Source organism: Zonotrichia leucophrys, chromosome 3, assembly GCF_028769735.1.
Source record: "Zonotrichia leucophrys gambelii isolate GWCS_2022_RI chromosome 3, RI_Zleu_2.0, whole genome shotgun sequence".
Taxonomy (NCBI): domain Eukaryota; kingdom Metazoa; phylum Chordata; class Aves; order Passeriformes; family Passerellidae; genus Zonotrichia; species Zonotrichia leucophrys.
The window spans coordinates 77486020-77511932 of NC_088172.1; the positions used below are offsets into that span (position 1 = coordinate 77486020).

The window sequence follows — 25913 nt, forward strand, 5'->3', positions numbered from 1 at the left end:
TCCTACACCTTTGCTACAGCTCATCTTATGAATTTTAGTTTTTATGACAGAAACACAAAGCTTAGAGCACAGCAAAGCAGGCAGTGGTCACCTACATGCCTGGTCAGGATTATCCAGTGAAACATCCACACCAAAGCTTTGTGCCAGTCTGTGTGCAGTGCCTGCGTCCAGCTAAGTGTGCCAGAGTCAGCATGAAGAGCAGCACAAATGGCAACAGCCCATAAGACCTGGCAGAGATTGTGATGTAGGTATGAAGTGCTGGGGGATGAGGATGAGGATGAGGATGAGGAAGGCTGCTATCACTATTAGATAACCTGATGTTATGAAGCAGACTGCAGAGGGGAATACTTGCATGGCAATGACTCCCAGCTGGTCACAGGGAGAAGCCTTCTTTGCCTTTTCCCCCTGCTTGTGTCATTCTATTCCCATTGTTTCTAACACCTTTAGAAACTTGGAGGTTGGTATATATATCTTCACTTCCAGACCCCACTAATAAAACTTTGTCATGAAGCCTGTCTCAATGCCCTTCATGCACCACTTACTCAAATTCAGTGCTACTCAGTAAGTTAGGATGGTAAATGTGATTTATTAAAAGGTTGGCTTACTTGGAACCTGTCAAACATATCCTTGTCAAATTCTTCTAGGCTTGATCAGAGCTTTTATCTCACAAGATATAATAGGCACCCAAAAATTTCTCTGTATCTTATGTGGATTAGGTTCCATTCATTCCTGTTGTTTTCTCCCTACAAAGAGAGAATTTTAGCTTGAGAGAAGGATTGGCAAACCTGTACTGTCACAGCATCAAGTGCCAATAGGTAGATTGTCAGGAAAGATCAAACCTGAAATGCAGAGACAAAACAGGAAGATATTTTTTACTCTCATCGTTGCTTGCTTGCCCCCATGCAATTCCATAGTTTCTTGGATTTAAACAATTTTTTTGCATAAAATAGTCCTACCAGGTCCTCTGAGAGTATGATTTTATTCCTTGGCTACTGTGGACTAATATATATCCAGTTAAAGGCAATGGAAAGCATAATATTCTGCTTGTTAACTAAAGTCAGATTGCAGGTCATCTCCAAAGGATTTAACTATCTTTGTTGCTGGTGGCCATCCAGAGAGTTTGTGACCTGTTTATGGGAGACTATATCACCCTAATTCTGTAAAAGACACCCCTATATACTGCTGATGGAGCAGAAAGGATTAATCAGCCTCTTGAACTGCATGCCTCCTTTGCAGAGAGACTTTAAATGAATAATCTATGTAAGGTACTAAAGTTTTAGATGGTTAAAGTAGGTAAAATTAATCCCAGCCTAAGTGCTCTGCTTCTCTTTATTGTCTGTTTTCCTAACAGAGCTCTTGCTGTAGCCTTATCTAAAGAGCACTCAGCAGCACTGTGTCCTTGCAAAGCGCCTGCTTGTGCTCTCTCCCTCAAGTCAGTGGGAGGTTTTGATTGCTTTTCACACCTGCAGAAGCAAGCCTAATGCCCCTTCTTGTTTGCTACAAACGAGAGTATTAACTAGCCAAGACAGATGCTGCTATCACAGCAGCAGAACATGTTCAATGGCTCGGCCTGTGGATTGTCCCATGCTTCTCGTGGCTGCCCAATTCCCTCCCCACCCTGGCAGGGCAGGAGATCACACCGCAATTATGCGCGCATGTTTATTTCCACTTCTGAAGGTAACCAGGTATGGATTGCTCTCACAAAATAGTTGTCACCCAGGGAATAGAAGTGGAACTGCATTTTGCTCCTGGTTGGGTACACCTCATTAGGCCCACAGCCCTTGGCTCAGCTCCTGCCAGCGTAATTGGAAGCGACAACGGTACTGTTTTGCCACATGGCAGTCAGCATTGGCAGGAACAGTTGGATCAGAGGGAGTGAATCAAAAATATTACAGAGATATCATGAGATTACTAAATAAGTAATACCTCCAGAAGGGGGTGTCTTAATTTTATTAAGAGCCATTAAGGACAACCACCTGTCTTAAATAACAGATGTATGACCATGTAATTATGAAGTGCCAGTTAAAAGAATTAGCAGCAGACCACAGAAACTTCCAGTATCAGTGGTAAGCAGAGCTAAATCGAAGAGACAAACTGATCTTCCATTAATTTTCTTCTGTGCATCCACCAGAAAGACCTGCATGTGTGGACTTGTTTTTAATGTTGTAAATAAACTTCAGTGAGCTGTTCACTGGTGTGTGAAGGGGTCATCCTGGCTGGATGCCACGTGCCCACTAAAGCTGGTCTATCACCTCTCCTCAACTGGGCAGACGACAGAAAATACAAATTTTAGGCTCGTGGGTTGAAAGAAGGGCAGGTAGAGAGACCACTAAGCAGTTACTGTCACAGGCAAAGGAGATATGAGTAGGGGGAAATTTATTACCAACCAAATCAGAGAAGGGCAACGAAAAATAAAACTGAATCTTAAAACACCTTCCTCCCACTCCTCTCTTCTTCCAGATCTTAATTTTACTCACGATTTTTTCTGCCTCCTCCTCCTGCAGCTGCCCAGGGGAACAGGGAATGTCAGTTCATCACATATTTTCTCTGATGCTCCTTCCTCCTCAGGGGGAGGACTCCTCACACTCTTCCTGTGTGATACCATCCACTGGAGACAGCGCTCCACAAACTTATCCAAACCTCAGTCCTTCCCATAGGCTACAGTTCTTCATGAACTACCCCAGAATGGGTCCCTTCCACATGGTTCAGTCTTTGGGAACAAGTCCTCAAGTATGGGTTCCTTATGGGCTCACAAGTTCTGTCAACAAACCTGCTCCAGTGTGGGCTCCTCTTCCATGGGTCCTGCCTGGAACCTGCTCCAGTGTGGGCTTCCCACAGGGTCTGGCTGCAATTGCCCAGTTTTTACCTGCCCTCTAAAATCTGTTATCCCAGAGATGCTACTGGTGGTGCTAATGGGCTTGGCCTTGGCCAGTGGTGATTCCATCTTGGAGCTGGCAGGCTTGGCTCTGTCAGCGATGGGAGAATCTTCTAGGAGCTTCTTACAGAAGCTGCCCATGAAGTTCCTCCCCAACAAAACCTTGTACATGGAGAGCCCAGTACATGGAGACCTCAGCCAGGTTTGTAAGTCCTGTTGGGCCAAGGAAGAGGGTTACATTTGGCTTACAGTCACAGAACACCTGTGAGCCCGCTGCTAAAATTGTCAGAGATGATACAGCAAGCTAGGCTGACATTTTTTCTAATCCAGTGTGATGTCTGCTGTATTCTGTAAGCAATCTCATTTGACCTCTCACTTGTACCACTTAACATATGATCTTGGGGTCATTTGGAAATGAAAGGATCACAACAAGCAAATTGTTCACTTCTTCCCTAAAATATGGGAAATTTTCTGAAAAATTTTGTAGATTGGTTTAGAAGTAAAGTGGTCAAGTGTGAACAGAATCCAGGAATATTTCGGTCATCTTTTCAGGATTATTCAAAGAATTTGTCCGGAATTTGGCAACAGCATTTTCCCCAAACTTCATCAAGTAATACAGTTAAATAAGTTGTGTTCCAGTAATGTGCAGGGAAACCTGTGCTGTACCACTACTGGATCCCATTCAGAGGTAAGATAGAAGATTATGCCTATCAAAAAGACTATAACATCTGAATATGGTACTTAAAGGATTTACCTGCACAACATGTAAATTGTTTAATTATATTATTAATTAATTATATAATTATGTACAGAGCTGTTCAATCAATGTGTGGACTAACCAAAACATATGCTAAACATGAAAATTCTATTAAATTTTGCTGCATAATCAAACCACATAACACAGTACACTGCCAAAACTGTCATGTGGCTGATATAGTCTTAAGGGACATAAAAAATTAGAGCTTTTGGAAGTACAGCATTTCTTTATGTCAAAGACGATGGCATTGAAACAAATAAGATTGATTAGTCATATACTTGTCTTTATTAGTACTTCATAGGAAATAGATTTCTTGTTCTATGAAAATTTAATACTGAAAATAGCATTCATTTCCAACTGGTAGAAAAAGAAAACCATTCTTCAATTTATTTTGCATTGTTGAGTTGTATTTTTTCATTTCATAATGGAAGAAAACACCTGTTTTAATGGAAAATTATGCCTTTTATTTCTGAAAAGGAGCTGAAATGTCCTTTCAGGACAGTTTTGCAGTATTTTCCTGAAATATTATGCAAAAAATAATATGCCTCATGAGGAATAGCCTACTCACATAAATATTTTTTATTTTATTTATCAGTAATTTCTGACTAGAAATGGCAAAAAATACTCTCTTTCAGTCCTAGACAATGTAACTTATATAGGTCTGGGAAAATTCCATTGGTTTTAATTGATTCTAATTTTTCCTATTGTAAAAGAGTTCAGGATTATATCTCAAAATTTGTTTGATACTGTGTAAATCCTTCTAGTTTCCTGATATAACAGTGTTAAACTCTCTGACGAAGGTCTATTTTTACACAGGATCTGGAAAGAGAAGGCATTTTTCCTTCTTCTTATGACATATTCAGAACCTGTAGTCTCTGCCTTTGCTGTAGTGTTTCTCTTCCTTTTTATTTGCTGTTATTCCAGCCTTGCTTCAGTCTCTTGCATGGCACTGGGTTCACTGTTCCCCCTTCTTTGCTCCCAAGCATTATAAAGGCAAGGACAGCTTTCATTTTAAAAGAGTTGAACTGTGGGTGCGAGTAACATGGAAAAGTGCACCCTACTCTGTATTTGGTTTAGGGAGGCAGGTACAGGGCTTGATTTCATTTGGAACTGTTTCTTGTTTAGTTTCTTGAAGCTAGAGACTGTCATCTTTGTTCCATTGTTCCCTTATGTTTTCCAGTGTGCTTCATTCACAAGGAAAAGGGGCATTTGTAAGGCAGAACCAGAAGCTGTTTGGAAAAGAAAGAAGCAAATATTAGCTCTGCCAAAGGGCCATTATATAGGTGGAAAAAGCATAAGTAAGCACAATTAGTGCCTCACAAACCCACAGGGCTACACAGCCATGATGGGTCATGACCATTGCGTTCAGGACAGCCTCTCAGGGAGCAGTATGTGTGCAGAAAGTAAGCAAACTAATAGGAACTGGATAAAAAGTACAGGCTCTTGAAATACTAATGACAGACTTGCTCTGCAGCTCTTTTTTGTTTATTTTGTTGCTCCCATGGCAAGAAAGCCACCTAGGAAAGTCAAGAATAAAATGAATTTTGTCTTTGGAGCTGTGATGTAAATGGTGCTTAAGGACATTTTGCCTCAGATTTGTCCATTCCTCTTATGTCCTCGCTGTCTCTAAAACAATTATGAATCCAGTGCTATTTGTACTGACTTCTTTGCCTACCTGGGTCTTTTCTTGCCTTCAGAGAATCCTGCATGCAGTTTTTGGTACCTGTCCTGATTTTTTTTTTTCCTTTGTGCTGGGGTTATAAAAAAAAAAGACTTCCTGCCAAAGTGTCATCTCTCATTTAGGGGTGCTGTTTATTTTATCTGGCTGTAGACTCTCTCCTTGTTCACTGCCTTTCCTTAGCAAGTGAGAAAGGTAACCCCTTCCTCGCAGCCATATTTCACATGGGATAAATCTATCTCACACAAGCAGCAGGAAGGGATTTGTCTGTGCTCTGTGTCTAATCCAATCTAATTCAGAGCAGATGGCTCAGGGAGCTGTGCATGTGGCCACCTGCAGCAGCAGCCCGGCTGTCCCCATGCCAGCCTGGCAATCCCCACCCACCTGTGCCACCAGAGGGGCAGGAGGCTCCCGTGCTGTGTCCCCCTGCAGGAGTCCTCAGAATCTTTTCACATGCCTGCCTTATTTAATTATTTGTAATCTTCTGGAAGCAGGTAGTTAACCTTAAACCTCATTCTGTCCCTCAAAATCCGGTGAGCTGGAGGTGTGGAGGAGGGCTGCTATCCTGTGAGCGGCTTAGCGCACCGGGCTGGAGCCCCCAGGGACACAGGGAGCTGAGGTGCAGTGTGTGATGCTCAGCTGAGACACCTCCAGCTGGCAGTGAGAACTTAAATTGCTGTTTTCCTCTTGAAGAATTGGGTAAGACAAACCCTAGGTTTGTAGCTGACAGTGGGTGTCCCTAGTAGGGCCTGAGAAGGGCTGACTTCTCTAGTGGGTCTCATGGAATCTCCAGCTTGAGTGTCCTATAGCAGGCTGTCAGCTCTGCCAGGTGTTGTAAAGGACAAAGTCAACAGGCTTTAGTCAGAAGGGTGAAAGGATGTGGTTTCCTTCTGACCCAGTCTGACACACAGGACGGAAGGCCTTAAGTTTTCAAAAAATCGTGAGCCAGGCTCATCACAATCCAATCACAAGATATTATGGCGTTAAAATAAAAAAAGAAAAGGCATTTGAATTACATTCTGATCTTTAAATTTAGTCAAGAGGTTTTTTTCCATAGTCCGGAGGGCTAAAAACTTTTTTTTTTAATGAAAGCTGACAATCTGTCAAAATAATTTAAGTATAGGACCTTTATGAAAGATACCAAATATAGCAGTGTCACGATAAAAATCACTGACTTTGGATCCATACTTTGCCTTGAAGCACACAGAGTGACAGGCCTCAGAATTTTCATGCCAGCAAAAGCAGTTGCAGATCACATCATTATTTACCTAAATGAAACATAGAACTCTTTTACCAAAATGTTTTCAGCCAGAAATCAGCCTCATTAGTGGATTCAGACTGGATACTTATTCTGTCTCCATCAATCCAATATTTGAATGGCTCATAAAATTAAAATATACTAAAAATTTCAAGGTCACTGTCTGCACTAATTGAAGTAGACTCTCTTTTCTATGAAAAACTATTTGCTTTTTTTCATTTAACATGTGATTTTGCATGTGGTCTGTTAATGCTACAAGTTTATGGGGTGATTGTGTTCAAAAGAGATAAGATTTGAATCTGAAATCAGGGTAGTTTGTGGTTTTGGTCATTAATCACTGTAAGGTCAGCTATTAAAAAAATATGTTGGTATTTAATACATAAATCCTTCCTGCTTTTATCTGCTTAAAAGGACACATTGGCAGTATATAGACATGAGCATATACACATTCCCCACACATCAGGCAGAAAGAAGAGCAGAATATTACATTAAAAAATGTATTTGACAAAAGGATAAACTCAGTAATTAAATATTCAAATTCCAATGCATCAGGTAGGGATAAGCTTAGAAACCCAACACCAAAGTAATACATTTATTCCTATTAAGTTTAATTTTACTCTTCTGCTCCACAGTGGGGAAGGGAAGAAAAACATGGGAAGATCACGTAAACCAATCCTGCACCTGTAAGAAGATAAGTTTGCTTACCCTGCCTCATCTTGCTGTATTCTCATTTCCCTGATTCACACAGGTCTTGCAGCAAAATTCTAATCCTAATTCTTGATGCTTTTTATGTGTCCAGTTATCACAGAAATGAAGAAAGAAACCATACCTAAAGGGGCAGTGTCTGAAGTTCTTCTCCTTTGAAAAGAGCGGGAAATTAAGTGAAGTGAGTAGAGTCCCTGATTTTCAGTAAGGAATTAATATCATGATCAGCACTAGAGACAAACAGCTGCTTGTACAGTGTCTTTGCATCTAGCCTCTCTATTTGGAACAGTCCCTTTCTGTAAGCTTTGCCATTTTACTTTTTTTTGGTGAGAAAAATGAAAATTCTGTGTCTGTCTCTGAAATTCTGACAGCATTTTTAGACAGATGTGTGCATGGATGTAGATATGTACAAGCTTCTCTGGACAACCTGTTTCTGTGTCTTTACTTCACAGTAAAGAATTTTTCAGGAGTGTTTTGTTTTTTTTTTCCAAATTGCCTGTACATTTTCACAGACTTATTGAAAGACAGCAATCAAAACCCTGCATGTACTCTTTTCTTTCACAACAAACCTACAAAAAGCCTATCCTAGAAGGAAAGTAGTGGTTTGAAATCTCCTCTGGAAGGAAGAGAATAGTTGCACTGCCAGTACCTGGATCAATGCAGACCTATGTGGTGTCTGAGCCTTCAGTTTCAGGCAGAGAATATACAGTCATATAAACATATCTACCAGAGATAAGATACACAATAAATTGAAACAGAAAATTTGTATGTGTGTGAAAGAAAAGGGAAGAGAGATCAATGAAGAGCCAAGGACATGCTTCATTTCTGTCAGTTCTTACTGTAAATTTGAGGAAATCAACTGTTGCCACCCATGATCAGAGAACTATGTGTAAATTCAGTTTTCAGACAGCTTCAGAACTGTGTGATGGTGAGACAGGAATGGAGACAATTGCTTTGTGTACTTTCGGTGCCTGAGATTTATACAGTCAGTCAGCCATTGACTGATGCCTGAAAGAAAGTCATATATGAAAACTATTGAAGAAACGTATTTTCAGAGAAGTCAAAAATCTGGTGCCATGTGGGTGACTTCAAAAAACAGAGCCCTGTTTTTTGCCTGCTTCTTATCCCACATACATGGAGAAATTTCCACATGCTCTCTAAGGGTTTCTGCAAGACCAGCACTGCAGGTCATTGATACCCTGCTATTCTGGTGACAGAATTCAGAATTCAGCAGAATTTTAAAAATTGTAGATTATCTCCTGCAAATCTGGGTGACTTCTTCCTTCTGAGACAAGCAGAAGGTCCAAACAAAATGTGTGGGGTATGAATTCACTCAAAAAGGTCTCATTGGATTAGTATTTCTCTAAGTGCTGTAGGATGTATGCACCTTAAGATAGGTCAAAATTTAGTGACCAGGACACCAGGTCAATATCTACTGATTTGTTTTTTTCTTTGCTTACTGGAGCAAATGAACATTTGCTGTAGGTCAGCAATTTTATTCAGGCACCCCAGGCCAGATTCTTTAATTTGAATAAATTGAAAGAATTATTCAATTTGAATAATTGAAATTCAGATTATATGCATATATACAAACTGAGAAGTGTCCCCAGTTCCTCTAGCATTTCTTCCCAGTATTTTAAAAGAACTCTGCCTTTGAGGGAGAGGGCAATACAGTCAGAAAAAAAGTGTGAGTGATGTAAAACTTGAATACAGACTAATTTAGATGTTTTTATAAAGTCTTGCAGACTTCTCTCCACAAACCATTAAGTCCTAATTGCCACACTAATGTTATTTTATATTGTAAGTGCAGCTCCCGAGTCCTGATATTATGGCACCCAGTGGAATTAAAGCAGGCACTTAGCTTTACCACCTTCTCTGCTGTAACCTTTTCAATCTGTGATTATTATTCTGTCGATGCACACTTGTTCATTATTACTTAAAGGTGTCGTCCCTTCCTCCAGGAAGACATTCTGCTGTGTAAATTAGGGCCATAACTAACCTGGCTCAGTGCTGAAGCAAGTGCCTTTCTTCTGACAAGACATGAATTAAGGGCTTCTTTTCCCTCCCATGGAAGGAGCCTCTCTCCTTCATTCCTAATAAGGGCAATGCTGAGGTGGTTTAAAAGGCTCTTTTCTGTTAGAGGGGATTGATCTGTGATAATCTCCTATAATCTGGATACTAGGAGCAAACTGAGTATTAGGTCTGGATCGCAAATCCACTCTCAGCCTTTTAAAAAATAATTTATTTATTTCAAAACTCATTTGAATACATTACCTTCCTTTTCCCTTCCATAAAAGACATTAAGAAAATGTCTTTCAAATTTGATTAACTAATATTAGTTAATCCCACTTCTGGTAATTGCATTTCTCCTTCAGGAATTTCACAACCCTTTTAGAAATTGTACAGTATTGGGTTGCAAACTACATGCTATAACCTCACATCAGCTTCTCAGCTCATTTTCTTGCTCTGAATATAGATGCAGCACAGTTCAGGAAACATTATAATTTCCATTTTAACTCACTGTTAAAGCTCTTAGAGTTACATTTTCTAGATAAATCATCCAACGAATTTTGTTTTGTTTCTGTGGTGTTTTCATAGCAAATCTTAGTCTCATTTTCAGATATTTTTGCAAAAGGAGGTTTTATTCTAGGATTTGTGATTATATTGCTAATTTCAGCTGTTACATTCCCTATACAGATATTTGTGGTAAAACTAATGTTATTACTTCTAGCCCCTTGCTGTACCAGAACAATTTTTTCTATGGCGAAGTGATGAAGAAGACAAGACAAACAGCAAATAATGAGTGAAGAATACTTGTACTCATGTGAGAGTACTGTACCCTAATACAGGCAGTGGTAGAAAGACCATTTCTCATGCAGTCATATGCATGAAAAGTAATTGACAAAGATATTTAAGAGTTGAAGACAACATGGAGTGAGCAAACCACACCAACACCACACACATTTTGAGTCTGTCTGGGTTGTCACCAACGGAGGTAGTAAAGAGAGCATCATTCCTTCATCAGCTGCTTTGCTTCAGGTGAAAAATAACAAGGGACAAACACACAAGGGAAATTATTATCACTGTGGGAAAATATCCCCATGGTCTTTTGGGAAAGACTGCTGACACAGAAGAATTTAGATCTACCTCTGTTCAGAATATTTGGGGTTGAAGTTTTGAGCAGAAAGCATATGTGGATATTTCTGTCAATAGTAATTTCATATTTAGCTCTTCTTTTCCCACTCTGGTTTAAATTTAAGGGTATAAATTCTTGAATGACTGGATATTTATTTTGGTGAATTTTGCAAAACATATGGTATCTGCATGGGATTTCATTCTGAACAACAGTGTGGCCCATCTATATATACCACAAATAATATGGGTAATGGGAACATGCCTCACTGCATTCTACATTTATGGGAATGAAGTTATATAACTACATAAAATAAATATTTACAGCAATTAGCTTACTAAACATATAGAGCAGACACTCAGAAATATTCAGGAGAGGATAAGGCACTTGAAGGGTAGGAGATCCTCTCTTCACTAAAATGAAATCCAGGTCACCTGTCCTGGAGATTAATTCTGAAGCTCCTCACCTGGTATCATCCATATTAATGCCAGATGCAATTTAAACATGGTGACATTAATAGCAAATCTAAAATATCTGACATAGTAATATATTTTAGCTCTTTGAAGACTGGCTCACCAGTTTGATATTCTTAATGTCTATGCTTTGTTTCCTGCTGGAATCATGATAAACCTAGGGGCTCTGTTTAGTCTGTATTTATGGTCAATTGTTTGCTCTATGATTTCTTCTGGAGAAATCTCACTGAAATGGCCACCCCCAAATTATTACTTAGGAGTGAAAATATAGCAAGGTCCCCAGTATTGATCTGAGTTCATGAACCCATTGAGAGAACACTAAAAGATGATAGCACATCTCCAGAAATTTGAGTCCTCAGTTTGTGGCTGATGAAGAATCTCAGTACATTTGGTTGGCTTGTTACAGTGAATAATTCAAACAACTGTAATTGTAATCATCAATTACAATTACAGTTGTAAGTTGGTACAGTCAGCAGCAAAGTTGCAGCAGAGTAACTGAGAATGTAGCATGGCCAGAAATCACATCAGCCATGTTCATTCTCCTGTCATGTGCAGCTCCTTCATGGCACTGACTGGGCTGGTGTGTACAGCAGATGAAAAACAGCCTCTTGGATGAAATCAAATTATAAATCAGTAAAGAAAGGAAACAGAGAAGGAATGAAATCTCATTGGGGGATGGGAAAGAGGGCTGGAGGGCTAGGAGAGAAGATGATGAGTACTCGAAGACCAAGCTAGAGATGTAAGTTCCTTCCACTTCAAATAAATTCTTACAGGCTGATCTAAATAGCAGAAGTGGGGTTCCCCTTCTGGGCTGACTTTTTGCAGGGTTCTGTAACCTAAATTCCCCAAGGAGGGAAATGTTCCTGAATCTTATTCAGATGTGCTCAGTGGTCTTTGTAAGCGAAATACAACCTGGGTGCCTTCATCTCTCAGATTTTGGTGGCCCAGAGCAGCAGTGATGCTCTGATTTGGGCACCCAGCAGGTTCAGGGAAATGCAGCCCAGAAGTTGCAGCCAAACATGTATTGCTCTCATCTGCATTCATGACTTCTAACCAGTGCTACCCATTAGTCAACACTGAGAGTTTCACAGGCAGCTACATTTCAATCATTTGGGTCTGTGCAGTCATTTTGGATGTGCTTGTGTAGCAGCCCAGCCATACAGCAAGCTGAGGCTCTCTGGCAGCTGTTAAAAGCATTTGTACTAATGGCCTCAGGCCTGTTTGCATTTTCATGCACCTGCTGAGCTTGGAATTGGCCTCACAACCTGATTTTAAAGGTCCACAATCCCGCTGGGGTTTCTTCAGTAGAAAGCCATAATTTATGGCCTTCTATTAAACAAGAAAAAAAAAAAAAAAGACATCAACTCCTACTGGCCCAAAATTCAGCAACACCAGTTTCTTAAGGTCAAATTGGTGCTATATTGAGTGTTTCTTATCTGATTTCCAGATATTATCACACAACCTGGTAGCATGCAATGATCTCTTAGAAGATGAATATTTTTTTCTACAGAGGTTTTTTATTATATGCACATTCAGAGGTATATTTGAAAACAAGAACAAATATCTGGTCTTTTTTTCTCAAAACTAGGTAAGGAAGTCACTGTTTGAGGTGCTGGATTTTTGTTTGTTTGTTTGTTTTTCAGTTTTTTGGCATTATGGCCCAAAGTTTCATATTTTATGAAATTGCTACGTGTTTTAATGTTGTTGCTGTTTCTGTTGCCAAGAACTTTGGTCTGCATTTAATGACAGTGAAGCACACAGAAGGTGCACTGTATCCTTCTTGTAAAAGAGTAATATTCTCATCATCTCTACAAATACTCACCTGTCCATTTCCAAGTCCCTCGGGCAACCCAGTTGCAGATGATAAGAACTATCTTGTTTTAAAGTCAAGCTTGAGAGACTCAAAGGCAGGAACTCCAAAAGAAGAGGAAACATTCATCTTTTTCTCTTTTCATCTGGAAAACTATTCCAGAGCTTTTTTCTTTCTTGTCCTAGTTTTGATTCTGCTGTGCTTTATTTTTTAGGGTGTGAATTTTGGAAGGAATTCTTTGCTTCTTATGGAGAAGGGGATAAGAATGTGCAGCCCATCAGGCTTTGGGACAGAGTTCTCTGAAGTTTTCCTAGCGGTACTTTCTCTGAAATAACTAGTGTCATATCACAGGATACTAGGCTAGAATGATTTATTAGGCATGGAATAGCTGGATCCACCATGTTCCTACATCTCCATGCCTCATGTCTCAGCTGTGACCTGTGCAGTGATCCTCTTTGGATTCTGCTTCAGCAGTCTTTGTGCATGACTGTTCCACAAGTGATAGCATGTAACTCCCTGCTGCAGCAACACTTGGATGTCATCCATTTGATAAACACCATTTTTCTGTCTATGGCACATCACATTTATGAGCCTAATTACTTGAATTTTCCCTTCTCTGACTCATGTTCATAAGAAGGAAGATTAACACATCCACTCTTTGGATTTTACTTTAAGTCTCATCAAGACTCAGGGAATAAAGATGGCATTTCATGATGCCTGTGCCTTCTCAGATCGTGCATTTCATGCCTGTGAACCAACAGCACTGTCAAAGAGGAACAGCTTCCCTGAAACAACAGTCTTTTCTTCCTGTTCAGACACCTGTCTTGTGATTTGACACATAAATAGTATAGGTGGTGTTTAACAGCCCAGCATTAAACTAATCTGCATTATTCATTGAAGAGAAGAGGATGGGAGTATTGATACTTTTAAAATAGACTAGTCCCGCAAAAGGAACTTAAAATGTGTCATCTAAGCTATCCGTTCAATTTCTCATTGCATGAAAAATATTATGGGCCAACTTTTGCCATAAGTTGATGCCCACCTCTGTAAATGTACAGGGAATCAATGGAGCATTTTCCTCTCCTATTTTCAAACTCAGATTTGTGGATTTAAAAGTTATTTTCTTCTTGTACAGGCCATTGATTCAAACTTCCCCACCAGTTTCCCTTGCCTTGTGTCTGGGTGCCTCATGTGCCTGAGTATAACATGTGATGCTGCCCTATCCCAAGAAGCAAGGTAGCTAACTAAAGCACAACGTCCTCAGTGAATGCAGAACAGTAACTCCCCGTGGCAGAACACAATTCCTCATTGACAGGAGACTTATCTGCATCATGTGGTGCGAGCATCAGCTGAATAAATGCCCTAACAGAGGAGCTGAGACTTCACTGTGGCCGTAGGAAATGAATGAACCCTTTCACCACCAATTAACTTTATTTGAAGTGCTGATGTCTCCCAGCTGGGATGAGATGCAGCTTATCAAATAATCTGCTTCTTATAAAGAAGAGGTTTCTGCTCTTTCTCCCCCTTTCTTCCACTAGTATTTAATGAAAAATGTAAATGTTCATTTGTCGCCAAGCTAGGAAACCTGTACATCATAAACAATGCAGATAAAGAGTGCAACATGTACACATGTGCATGGGGATGTATATGCTTGAATACAAATGCCTGCACTTGCTGATATATCTGTATCTGGATGTGTATTTATATCTGTGACATTTGCCATCTGTTGGAAGTGTAATACCGGGAATAAGCATCTGGCACTGTTTCATGTAGTAGGGCCTTCTGACAGCTGATGCTAAGGAATGCTGTACCTCTGGGGATTAAGGAGTGGTTAATTAGGACAAGAAAAACATACTGCAGAACATAAAATTCCTATACTGAAAGCAAGAGTTTCAAGGCATTCTGATTTGGTTTTCATCTGGCCCACAGCCTAAAACCAACCCTAATTTAATGTTTTCAGAGGGATATCATAATCATGTTTAGGGGAATTTAAAGGTGAAATATGCAAGATATTAATAAAGGTTCTTGATAATTCCACATGCAGAACTGCCCACTTACAAACACTGAACACAGAGAGTCACTGAGAAAAGGTTCCAGAGAAATGGGCTGCAAGGGGTAGAAGGGGGTACTGTGAACACCATATGGTGTACTGTGGGTTACCCACAGGCTAATGGGCGCAAAACATTGCAAGCAGATGTGACATTCAAGCTGTTCAAAGACTAAATTATTTTCTTAGCTATCAGGTACAATTATTCATTGCTCTCTGGGTAAGAATGCTTAAATTTGCTGTATTAAGGTTGCTGCATTTATTGCACTCATTCAGAAACCTCCAAGGACTGCGTTTTGTTATGTGCCTTTGCAACCGTTTGCTGGGTGAACAGTGAGAAATGAAACAAGCAGGCATTTGGAATATTATTTTCTTCTCTTGCCAGAGCAGATCAGTCCCGTGATTTGGGGGTTAAACAAGGTTAGCAAAGTAAAATCTGCCACCTTTTCAATCTCACATCATCTTGGGCAGAGAGACCTCTCATTTCTTTGTTATGCACTGCTTTACAAGTGAATTAATCCCAATTATAACCAAGTAAAGAGTGTAGTTTGGAGACATATCAAATGTGTTATCTTCCTCAAAAAAAAGTGGGCAAGTTTGCTGTTCTCTACAGCTGGCAAACTCAGAAAGAACATTTGAAACCAGAAATATATTCCGGTTCATGTAATCTGTAAGGATATAAATGTAAGGAAATAGTCTGGTCTGCTTTTCTATGCATATGTACATACACAGGCATACACACACTTTTATTTTCATTTCATACAACCATTTGGTTCTTAGCAGACAACAAATGAAATCCACATAATCATTACTTTCAGAAATTTTCATTTTGTCATCTTGCTTAATATTGTCCAGGATGATAGGATGATGTTTTGGGGATTTGGGTTGGATTTTTAGCAGGCCTAACTGTAATTTAAGAGTAGAATCATATCTTATTCTTTCAACCCAATGACATACATTTTTAGGAAAAAAGCTAGTTCCACTATTATAAAATACCTCAAAAATGAACTTACAGGAGTTTCATATGTGTATGCAGATGCCTTTAATTATTCCCATAGACCTCAGTTTAAACTCTTTAGCCCCCCTAATATCTCAGACTTCTCTTTTCTGAAGGCTCCTGTTGATCTCTGCTGCTTTCCTTACTATCTACACTACCTGGCCTTTGCCCATAAAACATGGTTGGTGCAGCTGCACATCAGACCACCCCATATTTACTTGAGAGACACCATATAAACATCTCAGTGTAGAAGTTCTCTCCTTGTCTCTCTTCTGAGATAAGAGGGCTAGGCCATCAAAGCTATCTCAGCTCCTCAGTGATGAGTGAAAATATTTATTGCACCAAGTGGGTGGGCATCTATGAATCATTTCAGGAAGCACGGATGTGCAGTTGTGCTCAGAAGTGATGCAAAAAAGAATCACTACTAGGGTATTATGGCAGTACTACAGAAGAATAATCCATCCCAGAGGTGCTGAGTGAGGTACACACAGGAAAACAGAGCCAAGGTAGAGATTGGTCAGATGGTGTGTGGAGGACCCTGGGGCCTCAATTGCACCTTAGCAATTAGGGCATGGATTCAGAATGTAGCCCAAACTACAGAGCTGACTTCAGCAGCTCTCAGAGGGGTACAGAGGAAGCCACAGGATAATTCCAAAGGTCTGCTTTGTTGATAGCGGCAGTAGGGCAGTGACTGGTAGCACCTGAAGGATGATCACCACCCATAAGTAGCTTTAACCCTTTCTGAGGTCTGGCCACTTGCTGACTCAATGTGAGGCTCTCTGCCTCATCTCTGAGTCCCTGAATCCTCTTCCTCCCAAGTACTATGAGCACAAAAGGTAGTTACCCAGCACCTGTTTAATTTTTCTCAGTATTTGCAAATCAGCTGGTGTGGATTGAGCCTCATTCATTAATGCTAAATGAATTAATATTATGATTAACCATAATAAATGCAGCTGCTAGAATTTATTACCTTGCTTCTTTGGCAACTATCCATGATTTTAAAATGGCATCTGTTGGCTTACTTCTTTTAATTTTATATGAGAATGTGAAAGAGTATTCTTCTTTAAGTATGTGATATATTTTGAAAATTCATGGCTGCATATGTTACTAATATTTAAAATGAACTCAATGTCTAAATTAAAAACAACCCAGATGTCATGTTCAGAGTGAAGGAGCAACATAATAAAAATATCTAAGTGCACCACAGTGGAACAAGGAAAAGAAAATTACTAACTCACTACAAGAACTTCTTTAAGAGTTTTCAGTGCAACATAAATGCAACATGTCATTAATGGCTAATATGAACTGCCATCTGGACAGCTGGATTATGTAGATTCTGGCACTGGAGGTGTCATTCATCTCAGAAAGTGTGAGAAAAACAGAGAGTTTGAAAAATGTTCCGAACAAAGTTTGACTGGATCTCTCTTGAATCTGCTAATGCTGTTGGTGAGAAACAGTCTGAGCAAAAACCTACAGAAAGTTGGGTCCTAAGTCTAAAAATGCTAGCTCTTCAGTCTGCAGATTTTAGATCAGTGTTTAGAGTACTCTAGTAATATAGACTTGTACAAATGTAACAACAGGAAAAGAGGTGAAATGCCTTTTACAAAATCTTTTTCATGCATTCCAAAAAGGTATGTATTTCTTGATTCCTGCTTTATACCTAAAATTCTGAAGTCCAAGACAGTTTGTGGTAAAGAAAAAGCAAATGTCTAAATTTTAAAGATAATTAAAAAATAATTACTTCTTAGGTTTCAAAGCAGACCACAGAATAACAAATAAATGAAAAGCAGGGGCTTTTTTTTTTCCCAAGGACGTTTTTTTACTGTACATTTTGTAGCAAAAGAAAAAAAAGAGAAAGAAAATAAAGGAAAAAAATATTCTGATCACAGGGATGTTGTTATCTAAAACTCCAAGTAGGAAACATGACGAATACAAGATCAAGTACACAGCCATGTCACAATATATCTCTGAACTTTTTAAAAAAAATATACATAGAGTTTTTTCATGTATTATTTTCTCTGTGCCTTGCATACTTTCTCCACCTCTTTTACAAAATCATAGTAACAATGTGCAATTTCAGAATGGTTCCCAACAGCTGATCAAACAAATAAATAAATAAATGACAGGACAGTTGCAGTAGCCAGCAGAATGCTAGAAATCACAGTAAAATTGGTAAAGAAAATGAATTCTGCTGGATGGGCCATGTGTATTTCTACAACCACAGCAATGCTCACCAAAAACCAATCTGAGATTCTGTTTACAAACCCTGAAGAGCTCCTGTTACAAGTATCTTCCTGAGGATGAGAGACAGGGGAGTAGGAGTGCACCAGACTAGGGAAGGGCTTTATGTAATGCAGGGGAGACATGGCTCACCCCCTCCTCAGTGATACTCAAATTTTACTCAGTTTCTGTGGCTAATTTGGAACATAACCAATCCCCTGAAATACACAAAAACTTAATTTTCCTGATGTTACTGATACAGTAAAGACATGTCATGGTGACCGTACTGACAAGGAGCTTTTGTCACCGTAGGGTGCAAGGCTCTCCTTTTAGTGGCGTGAGAGCATGACCCCTACCAGAAGCCATTGCTATCCATAACGTGGAGAGCTCCCAGGAGCTACTTTTTTTTTTCCTTTTCTTTATCCTTTTTTAGGGTATCCTGATAACTATTTTCCCCATCTTTTATAGCAACATCCCTAGAGATATCAATATCTGCTGCAATCTGCCTTGAGCATTGACAAGAAGAGATTATGAAGGAGATGTTAATAAGAGGATGATTTTTTTTTAATTTATCCCTAGATTTAATTTTTCCTAGGACAAAAAGGGATGGTATTAGAAGTGAGTTATACAGTACATTAGATATTTGACCTTTGTACATATCCTCCTTTCCATATGGGGAATTTGATGAGGCTGAAAACAAAATCAAATTGTGCATGGAAACATACCTTGTTACCTTGTCATGTGGGAAAAAAAGGAACTCAAAAGCAGTAACAAATCGAAACAGAAGAGAAATAATTAAATACCAAACAAAAGTCCATTCAACAACAAATATTGTTTGCCCAGATGTTACAGTTTCACAGTTAAGACCATGAGATTATGCTAAACAATTTACTCTCATCTTCCCCTGTGGGTGCCCTGCCTGCACTTTTGAGAAAATTCCTTGGAATGACAACCAGATATATCCTAGCACCAGTCATATCCACAGAAGAGTATTTCTGTGGTTAAGGAAAAAAAAAAAAAGAGGTGCCATTATAAAAACCACCAAAAACAAAACCAAAGAAAGAAAGTAAAAAGAAACCCTGTAAAATTAAATTTCTGCTGTTAAACCCCTTTTCATCCTCCTTGTTTAATCTTGGGTGAAGGTTCACCAGGAGTCTGAGTAACTTTTGGAAAGCAATGCTAAATACAACTAGCAAATTCCTTGAAACATTCACGCATGGTTTAGTAGGGGCCAGACAGGAATGGTACCATAGGTGCCTATTCACATTTCATGACCCTCCTTTTCTTTTACTATTCCTGTAACTTGCTTGCCTATCTTTTTGGCCAGTACAACAGAAAATGTTTCTTCCCCTCTCTTTCCAATTGCACGGCCCTGAAGCAAACCACACTTATAACACATGAGGGGAGAAGAGAAGGGGAGAGACACTGATATTTACACCGTGCTTTCCATCACCCACTCTGAGCTCCCGAAAGTCCCTTTGGCCCCTGTTAGGTCATTGTCATCATACTGCAACAGCATGCCGTTGACCGAGAGGCTCCTCTTTGTCCAAATGTTTGTTATCTTTTTTGGGTAGGTGCAACACTGAGATGTGGCAAAGTCCCCCATGTCAAAAGAATGGCTACGTTTAGTTTTGCCCTCCAGAGGCAACATGAGGAAGCTGCGGAATTTGGACTCTGACTGGCCCAGCAGTGGCTCTTTGTCCGAGTGGCGGGCCACCGTGGAAGTTCTGGAGTCTGTCACTTCCTCCTTTTTCTGACACTTCAGTTCCAGGGAGGCAAAAGCTCCCATTAGCCGGTCAATATTGTGTTTTGACCGGGAAGGAGGCCTCCATTTGCTGGACAATGTGCCCTGTTCACTTTGGAGGCTGTAGTTGTCACAGTCACGGCTATTTGCAGAGCTGGAGGAAGAGGAGATGCTGCTCCGCGCAGACTGGCAGTTAAACTCCATAAGTTCATTTCTCACCACCACTTTGGGATTGACTTGGGGCAAGACTCCGTTCTGAACTGGTTGTGCTCCATTTGTCTGTGAGTAGACGTTGCTGACATTAGACATCTTGCCCTGGGAATTGTTGCAGACCTTATAGCGGACCATGAGAATTACAATGAACACCAATAGGGTCGCCACAATGATGCCTCCAATGATCAGAATCATGGTCCCACCCAGGAACTGGCTGTGCATCGACTGGCACTGAGGGTAGTCTTCTTTGGTGAAGAACTGGGCACATCCCACAATATTGGTGGCAGTAAGGGTTGTGGCCGTGTCATCCCACATTGCCAGGACGCAGAGGTCATAGCCTGTTCCAGAAACAAGGTTGGTTACAACAAAGGCCTTGTTTGTAGCTGGTATCATCCTTGAAAATAAAAAAAATAAAAAAAAAAAGAAAGAAAAAGAAAAAATAATTGGTTAGTCTTGGAACAAAGGTAAAAGAAAGAACAGAGATTAGAACAACATGATATTAACTGTTCCTAGTACTGGCAGAGAGAAGCCATAAATTCAGAGCCATAAAATTCAAACAGTCATTCCAGTTCCCCAGCTCCTGAGGATTCAACATCTCAGCATTCAGTGACATGCAAGTTTTGAGGGCCAGCTCTCAGCTGTGCAAAAAAAGGAATAAGAAAAAGTAGACTAAACTAAACTGGGGATTCTTTTTCTCCTCACTTGCATCTGTCATAATCTGAAATATATTCAAACTTGAACAAATAACTCAGAATAAAATCATACAAAGAGCAGTTCTTTCTGAGTATGAAAATGACCCTTGTGCTTGCTGAGACTCAGTGTGGCAGTTGTCACATCCCTTCACAGGTGCCTGAACATTTACTGTCTCACATCGGCAGGTTACTTACCTTGTGAAGGCAAAGGTCTACACTCAGTTTTCTCATTGACTGAGAATGAAAGGCAGGCAACCATTTCTCTCTTTTTCTCCACTCTCCCACTTACTTTCCTCATCCTCCTACTCCCCACTGTGGGAAATATCTCCTAAAAATGCAGCTTCCATCATCATCTTTGCAAGAAATTTATCACTGCAACCACCTTCCCCTGTGTGAGTGAGAAGGGAACGCTGGCATTGGCGGTATGGGCTGTGGAACTGTGAGGAGAGGTAGGAAGATATAGGTATGGAAATAAAGTTTCTTTAAAATAAAAAAAAAAAAATTCTACTCATGTATAAATCTATTTCCAAAAACCAAATAGCTGGGCCAAAGCTGTGCTCCAAGTTGGAACATTTATGGAAGTTGTTCTTTGCTGCCACAACACTTAGGCAGTCATTTGAACTCATGCAATATTAGAGCATCACTAGCGTTCAAAATTAGCAGATGGGAATGAACGTAGTCTACCCCCATTTCAAACCAGTGAAAATTGTAGCACATCAGTGGAACAGAGTGGGGAATCCCAGATTTAGTGCCTGGTGGGCAGTCAAGAATAACACCAGAGAGATACCCTATGCGTGTTTCTCATTACTGCCACATTACAGGCTTGGGTGAGAGAAAAAAGCTGAAATTAAACCAGCCCATTACCAGCCCATTATACCTGCAGGTTTTTTGCATCAGCAACAAGGGAGCCCATACAGGCACTCAGAGCACACAGTGAGCTGGTGTGACTGTTTGGGAGGGTAAGGCCCAGGCACAGGACCAAGGCAGACTCCCTGCAGGAGAGCCAGGCTTCCTTAGCCTCAAATCATTGCCAGAGCCAGCACAAACTGCAGCTCTGCAGAGCCCCTTCTGTGCAGTGCGAGGGAACAGACCTGCACAGAGAAGCAGCAATGTCAAGGCACTGCAAAGATGGTTTTCTGATCATCTTTGCATTTATGCATTCACTCCACTTACTCAACCCTTCAGTCTGGCCACAGGCGAGGATGTGGCTCCTTTTTAAAAAGCAAACAAGCACAGAAAAAAAAATTCTGTAAGGAAAAGAAATATCGATGAGAGACACTTGGAATATAAACATCATCTGGCAGGTTTACTCAATGTTGTATTTGAAATTCTGGGCACATTTATCATCCTAATGTAGCTGTTTGACACAGATACAGATGAGCTATTCAGAATGAGCTGAGAGGTCATAAAGCAGTCTTCATGAAACACTCCAGATACTGTTGCTAAAATAGTTTCCAAAAGTTGAAATATTTGGTCTCTAGCTATTTCTAATTGTTCTGCTCTTCCTGTGGCTCTGTGAATAGAACACCACTGCTCGTAGCAAACTGCACTTTCTTGAATTGTTCAAGTATATATGCACAAACCAAGGATGATATATGGAATAACAGAATGCTACTGATCATAAAACATTTGATTTTAAACCCTTTATTAGTTTCACCAAATGCTTCCTATCTCCTCCTGTAGTGCTATACTCCACTTTTCACCACCAATCCCAGACCAAAACTTAAAAAATTCTGCAGTTGTTAAGTCATTAAGAAGCCATTTCACTGTAAAACCTCATTGCAAACAAGTTGCACTGTTAGCAGAAAGAGTAGTCAGCCCCACAAACTGGGTCTTGTACTTGGGTCATAACGCTTGGAAAAACAGGACTATAACACCACCTGTTAGAGTGGCTCCTTTGGCTTTGCACTGGTGGAACACAGAGACAAGAGATTTCCACTGTCTCCGAGCAAGCAGCAAACACCTGGGTTTACCCACTTTACAGCTTTGCACGTGTCTGGTGGGTGATCTTTGCATGTAGGCTTTCTCACAACCCTTCAGTCTGGCCTCAGGTAAGGTTGTGGCTCTTTTGAAAAAGCAAACAAACATATAAAAATAGAAATAGAGTTGTTCAGCCTCGCACACTTATGCCCAATTTCAGTGAACATTGATAGCCCAAATAATTTACAACTTGCTTTCTTCAAACACACAAGCTTCCAAGGAAGTGAAACTGCCTAGAATATTTCAGGGACTGGCAGGTGGTGAATAGTGGCAAGAAGTGTATAGCCATTCCATTTTTGAATGCACAGAATTGAGGCCATAACTAGTCCTAAAACTTGGACAGGTTAACTGTGTTGAAATGTGTTATAATAAAAACCTCGTCTTAGAAACGAGGATCATTTCTAAATTCAATGAATCCTGGAAGAAACAGAATAATTTCTAAATTCAATGAATTCTGGAACTAACATCTGTGACAACAGTGGGACTAATAATGTGTTTTAAAAGATTGCAGTTGTAGTCCCAACTAAGGAAAAAGCAATCAAGTCTCCATATACATCTAAATAAAGAATTTTGGCTGTTTCTGCAAATAAACCTTAAATACACTTTTAAAATATTCAAATTATTCTGCTAAGAAACAGCTAAGCATAGCAACAATTTCAGTAGTACTAGGAGTTAAGTAATTAATTTCAGACTTAGTTTTCTATCTTACATGGAAGGCAATCTTGTTCTCTTAAACTTGCCAGATTTTAAGAGTACTTTGGCATGGCTCCATGCTTTGGGCTACCCTACCCAAACATGCTGCCAGTCAGATATGATGGATGACATCTCTTAATGCTCCCCACATCTCATATCGATGCAGTCACATTTTCATTTTGGAATGTGATGACTCTTTCTTTGATTGTCCCCAACACAGGTAGCTGCAAGATGCCACTTCAGGCTTGGCTTTGCTGCCTCAGAGGGGGTGTCTCTTCATGGCTGCTCCATACATCCAGTGCCATTAATCATGGACCACTGTGCCCTTAACTCTGGGACTCAACAGCACAGAGCTGCTGTAAACCAGAGAGGGGCCAACAAAAATGGGTTTAGGCAGAGATCTTGCAAGGCTTTGTTCAGCCCACTCATCACCTAAACACAGAAAGTTGGTTTCGGATAGCAATGACCTGGTGCATTAGAGGTCAAAAATAGCTTTTTAAAGCTGTTAGCTTTTGGAACTCAGAAGATCCTGGTGTTCACCTGGGAGCCCTCAGCAAACATACTGAACAGCTGTGGTATCTTGAAGCAACAAGCTTGATATTGTCCACCTGCTCTTCAGGGCATGGTGACCTTGCAGAGATGCCTCCCATCAAAAAAGAGGAATAAAGATCTAAACTTGATACTAGCTTTTCTTCAGGAAAAAAAAAAAAAAAGTGACACTTGGCTAAGTGCAGGAGGAGATTAACTAATGAGAGACTTGCTTACAGATTATAAATTGTGAAAGGTTTTAATCTATCCAGTTTAAGGAGTCCTGGAGCAATGAGGACTGGGAAAGCAAACTAACACACAAATATGTCAAAGGGGAAAGTGTAATTTTAGTTCCAGCTAGGTCAAGACACAATTTGAAAGTCTTATGGAAATTTCACTGTCCAGACACATAAGACACAATAATTTCTGCCTTTCTCATTTGGTTTATTCTCTTTGGAGTAGGAGAAGCAGGCAAATCTCTACATTCCTGCCAGGATTTTGTTATCTGATTCTTAATCTAGCTTCTGAATCCTATCTGAAGGTCGAAATATCCCAAAGAAAAGTATTCATATATTAACAAGGTTCTGACCTCTCTGAAAATCTTGCCTCTATAAGGAATGAAATGAGGACAGGGGTCTTCCAACTGACCCTCTTAATTTACAGCAAAAAGCCCTCTTCTCTCACCTTTTGGCACAATAGCTTTTAGTTGCTGGAAGAGGAGGAGACTTCTGGCCAGGATTGGGGCATGGCATAAGTGTCTGAAATAGAACAACAGTAGACAGATGCTCCTTGGAGAGTTACTGTAGGATGAAGAGCTATAAAGCCGTGAAGGTTTGCAGGGCTTTTTCAAACAATCCATTCCCTTCAATCCATGGAGACTTCTGTCTCATTTTGTGAAAGCACCAAAATGAGTCCATGAAACACTTTTTAAAAAAAGGGAAGAAGGGTGCTAGAACTCTTATTTGAAGTCAATCTTATTTTGTATCACCACTAAACTTGTTATGTCCTTGTGGACACAACATACAGAAAGCAAGCAATTTTGTAATTATTCACTTTGGTATGTGGTGATATTAAGAAAATTAGAAAATAAATTAGTTAGAAATGAAGGGGAGAAAGGTTTGCTGCAGACTTCTGTCATAATCCCAGATGCAAGTGAGCACTGAAGCTTGCAGAGAGTGAACTGTGCTGAGAATTTAGGATAACTGAGTTTTATTCTTCCTTTATCAGCTTCACTGATATCAGGCTCCACTTTATCAGTAACTCTCAGTTCCTGAGAAATCATTTTGCTGTACTCTAAGGCTCCTCATTTATAAAATGGGGATAATGCCAGCAATCTTCTTTCAAAAGAGGCCTGTAGTGTATCGAAGGAAATTAGTAGATATTGTGATTACACTGTAATATACAAATGGTTCTTTTCTTTTGTGTAGCACTGGGGATTAGCAGGACTGAACTGCTGGTTAACACTGTGGTTATGAAAAACAGACAAATTAGACAAAACCCAGATTAGGTTAATTGGCTAGGCAATTCTCTTCCTCTTCTCCATTAAAAGAGGGATATGATACCATCTAGTTTTAGTCTAAAACTGCTTTAATCACAGAACTTGCAGGGACCTGTCAAGGCAATTCCTTTGGGAACGTACTTGCAACTTCCAAGACTCAGTTCTATAATAACTAGACTATGCTGCTTTTCTCATAGTCCCTTTTCTCTTTTCTTTTCTTTTCTTTTCTTTTCTTTTCTTTTCTTTTCTTTTCTTTTCTTTTCTTTTCTTTTCTTTTCTTTTCTTTTCTTTTCTTTTCTTTTCTTTTCTTTTCTTTTCTTTTCTTTTCTTTTCTTTTCTTTTCTTTTCTTTTCTTTTCTTTTTTTCTTTTCTCTCTTTTCTCTTTTCCCCCTCTCCTCTCCTCTCCTCTCCTCTCCTCTCCTCTCCTCTCCTCTCCTCTCCTCTCCTCTCCTCTCCTCTCCTCTCCTCTCCTCTCCTCTCCTCTCCTCTCTTTTTCTTTTCTTTTTTCTTTTTTCTTTTTCTTTTTTTTCTTTTTCTTTTTCTTCTTTTTCTTTTTCTTTTTCTTTTTCTTTTTCTTTTTCTTTTTCTTTTTCTTTTTTTTTCTTTTTTTTT

General features: G+C 39.8%; 1 protein-coding gene across 5 annotated transcripts in view; it reads right to left on the reverse strand.

The window, feature by feature from the left end:
* Positions 1-4807: 4807 nt before the first annotated feature.
* Positions 4808-25913, reverse strand: part of LRFN2 (leucine rich repeat and fibronectin type III domain containing 2) — a 166843-nt gene continuing 145737 nt past the window's right edge. For 4 of the 5 annotated variants that reach the window (XM_064708917.1, XM_064708918.1, XM_064708921.1 and 1 more), the window contains 2 exons: positions 19390-20304; positions 4808-4861 (listed from right to left, as the gene is read on the reverse strand). In XM_064708917.1, the coding sequence (XP_064564987.1) occupies positions 4819-4861; positions 19390-20304 (958 nt within the window). In that variant the 3' untranslated portion in view covers positions 4808-4818. Of the gene's footprint in view, positions 4862-17543; positions 20305-25913 lie in introns of those variants that run through there. The other variant, XM_064708922.1, reaches the window with a different exon arrangement.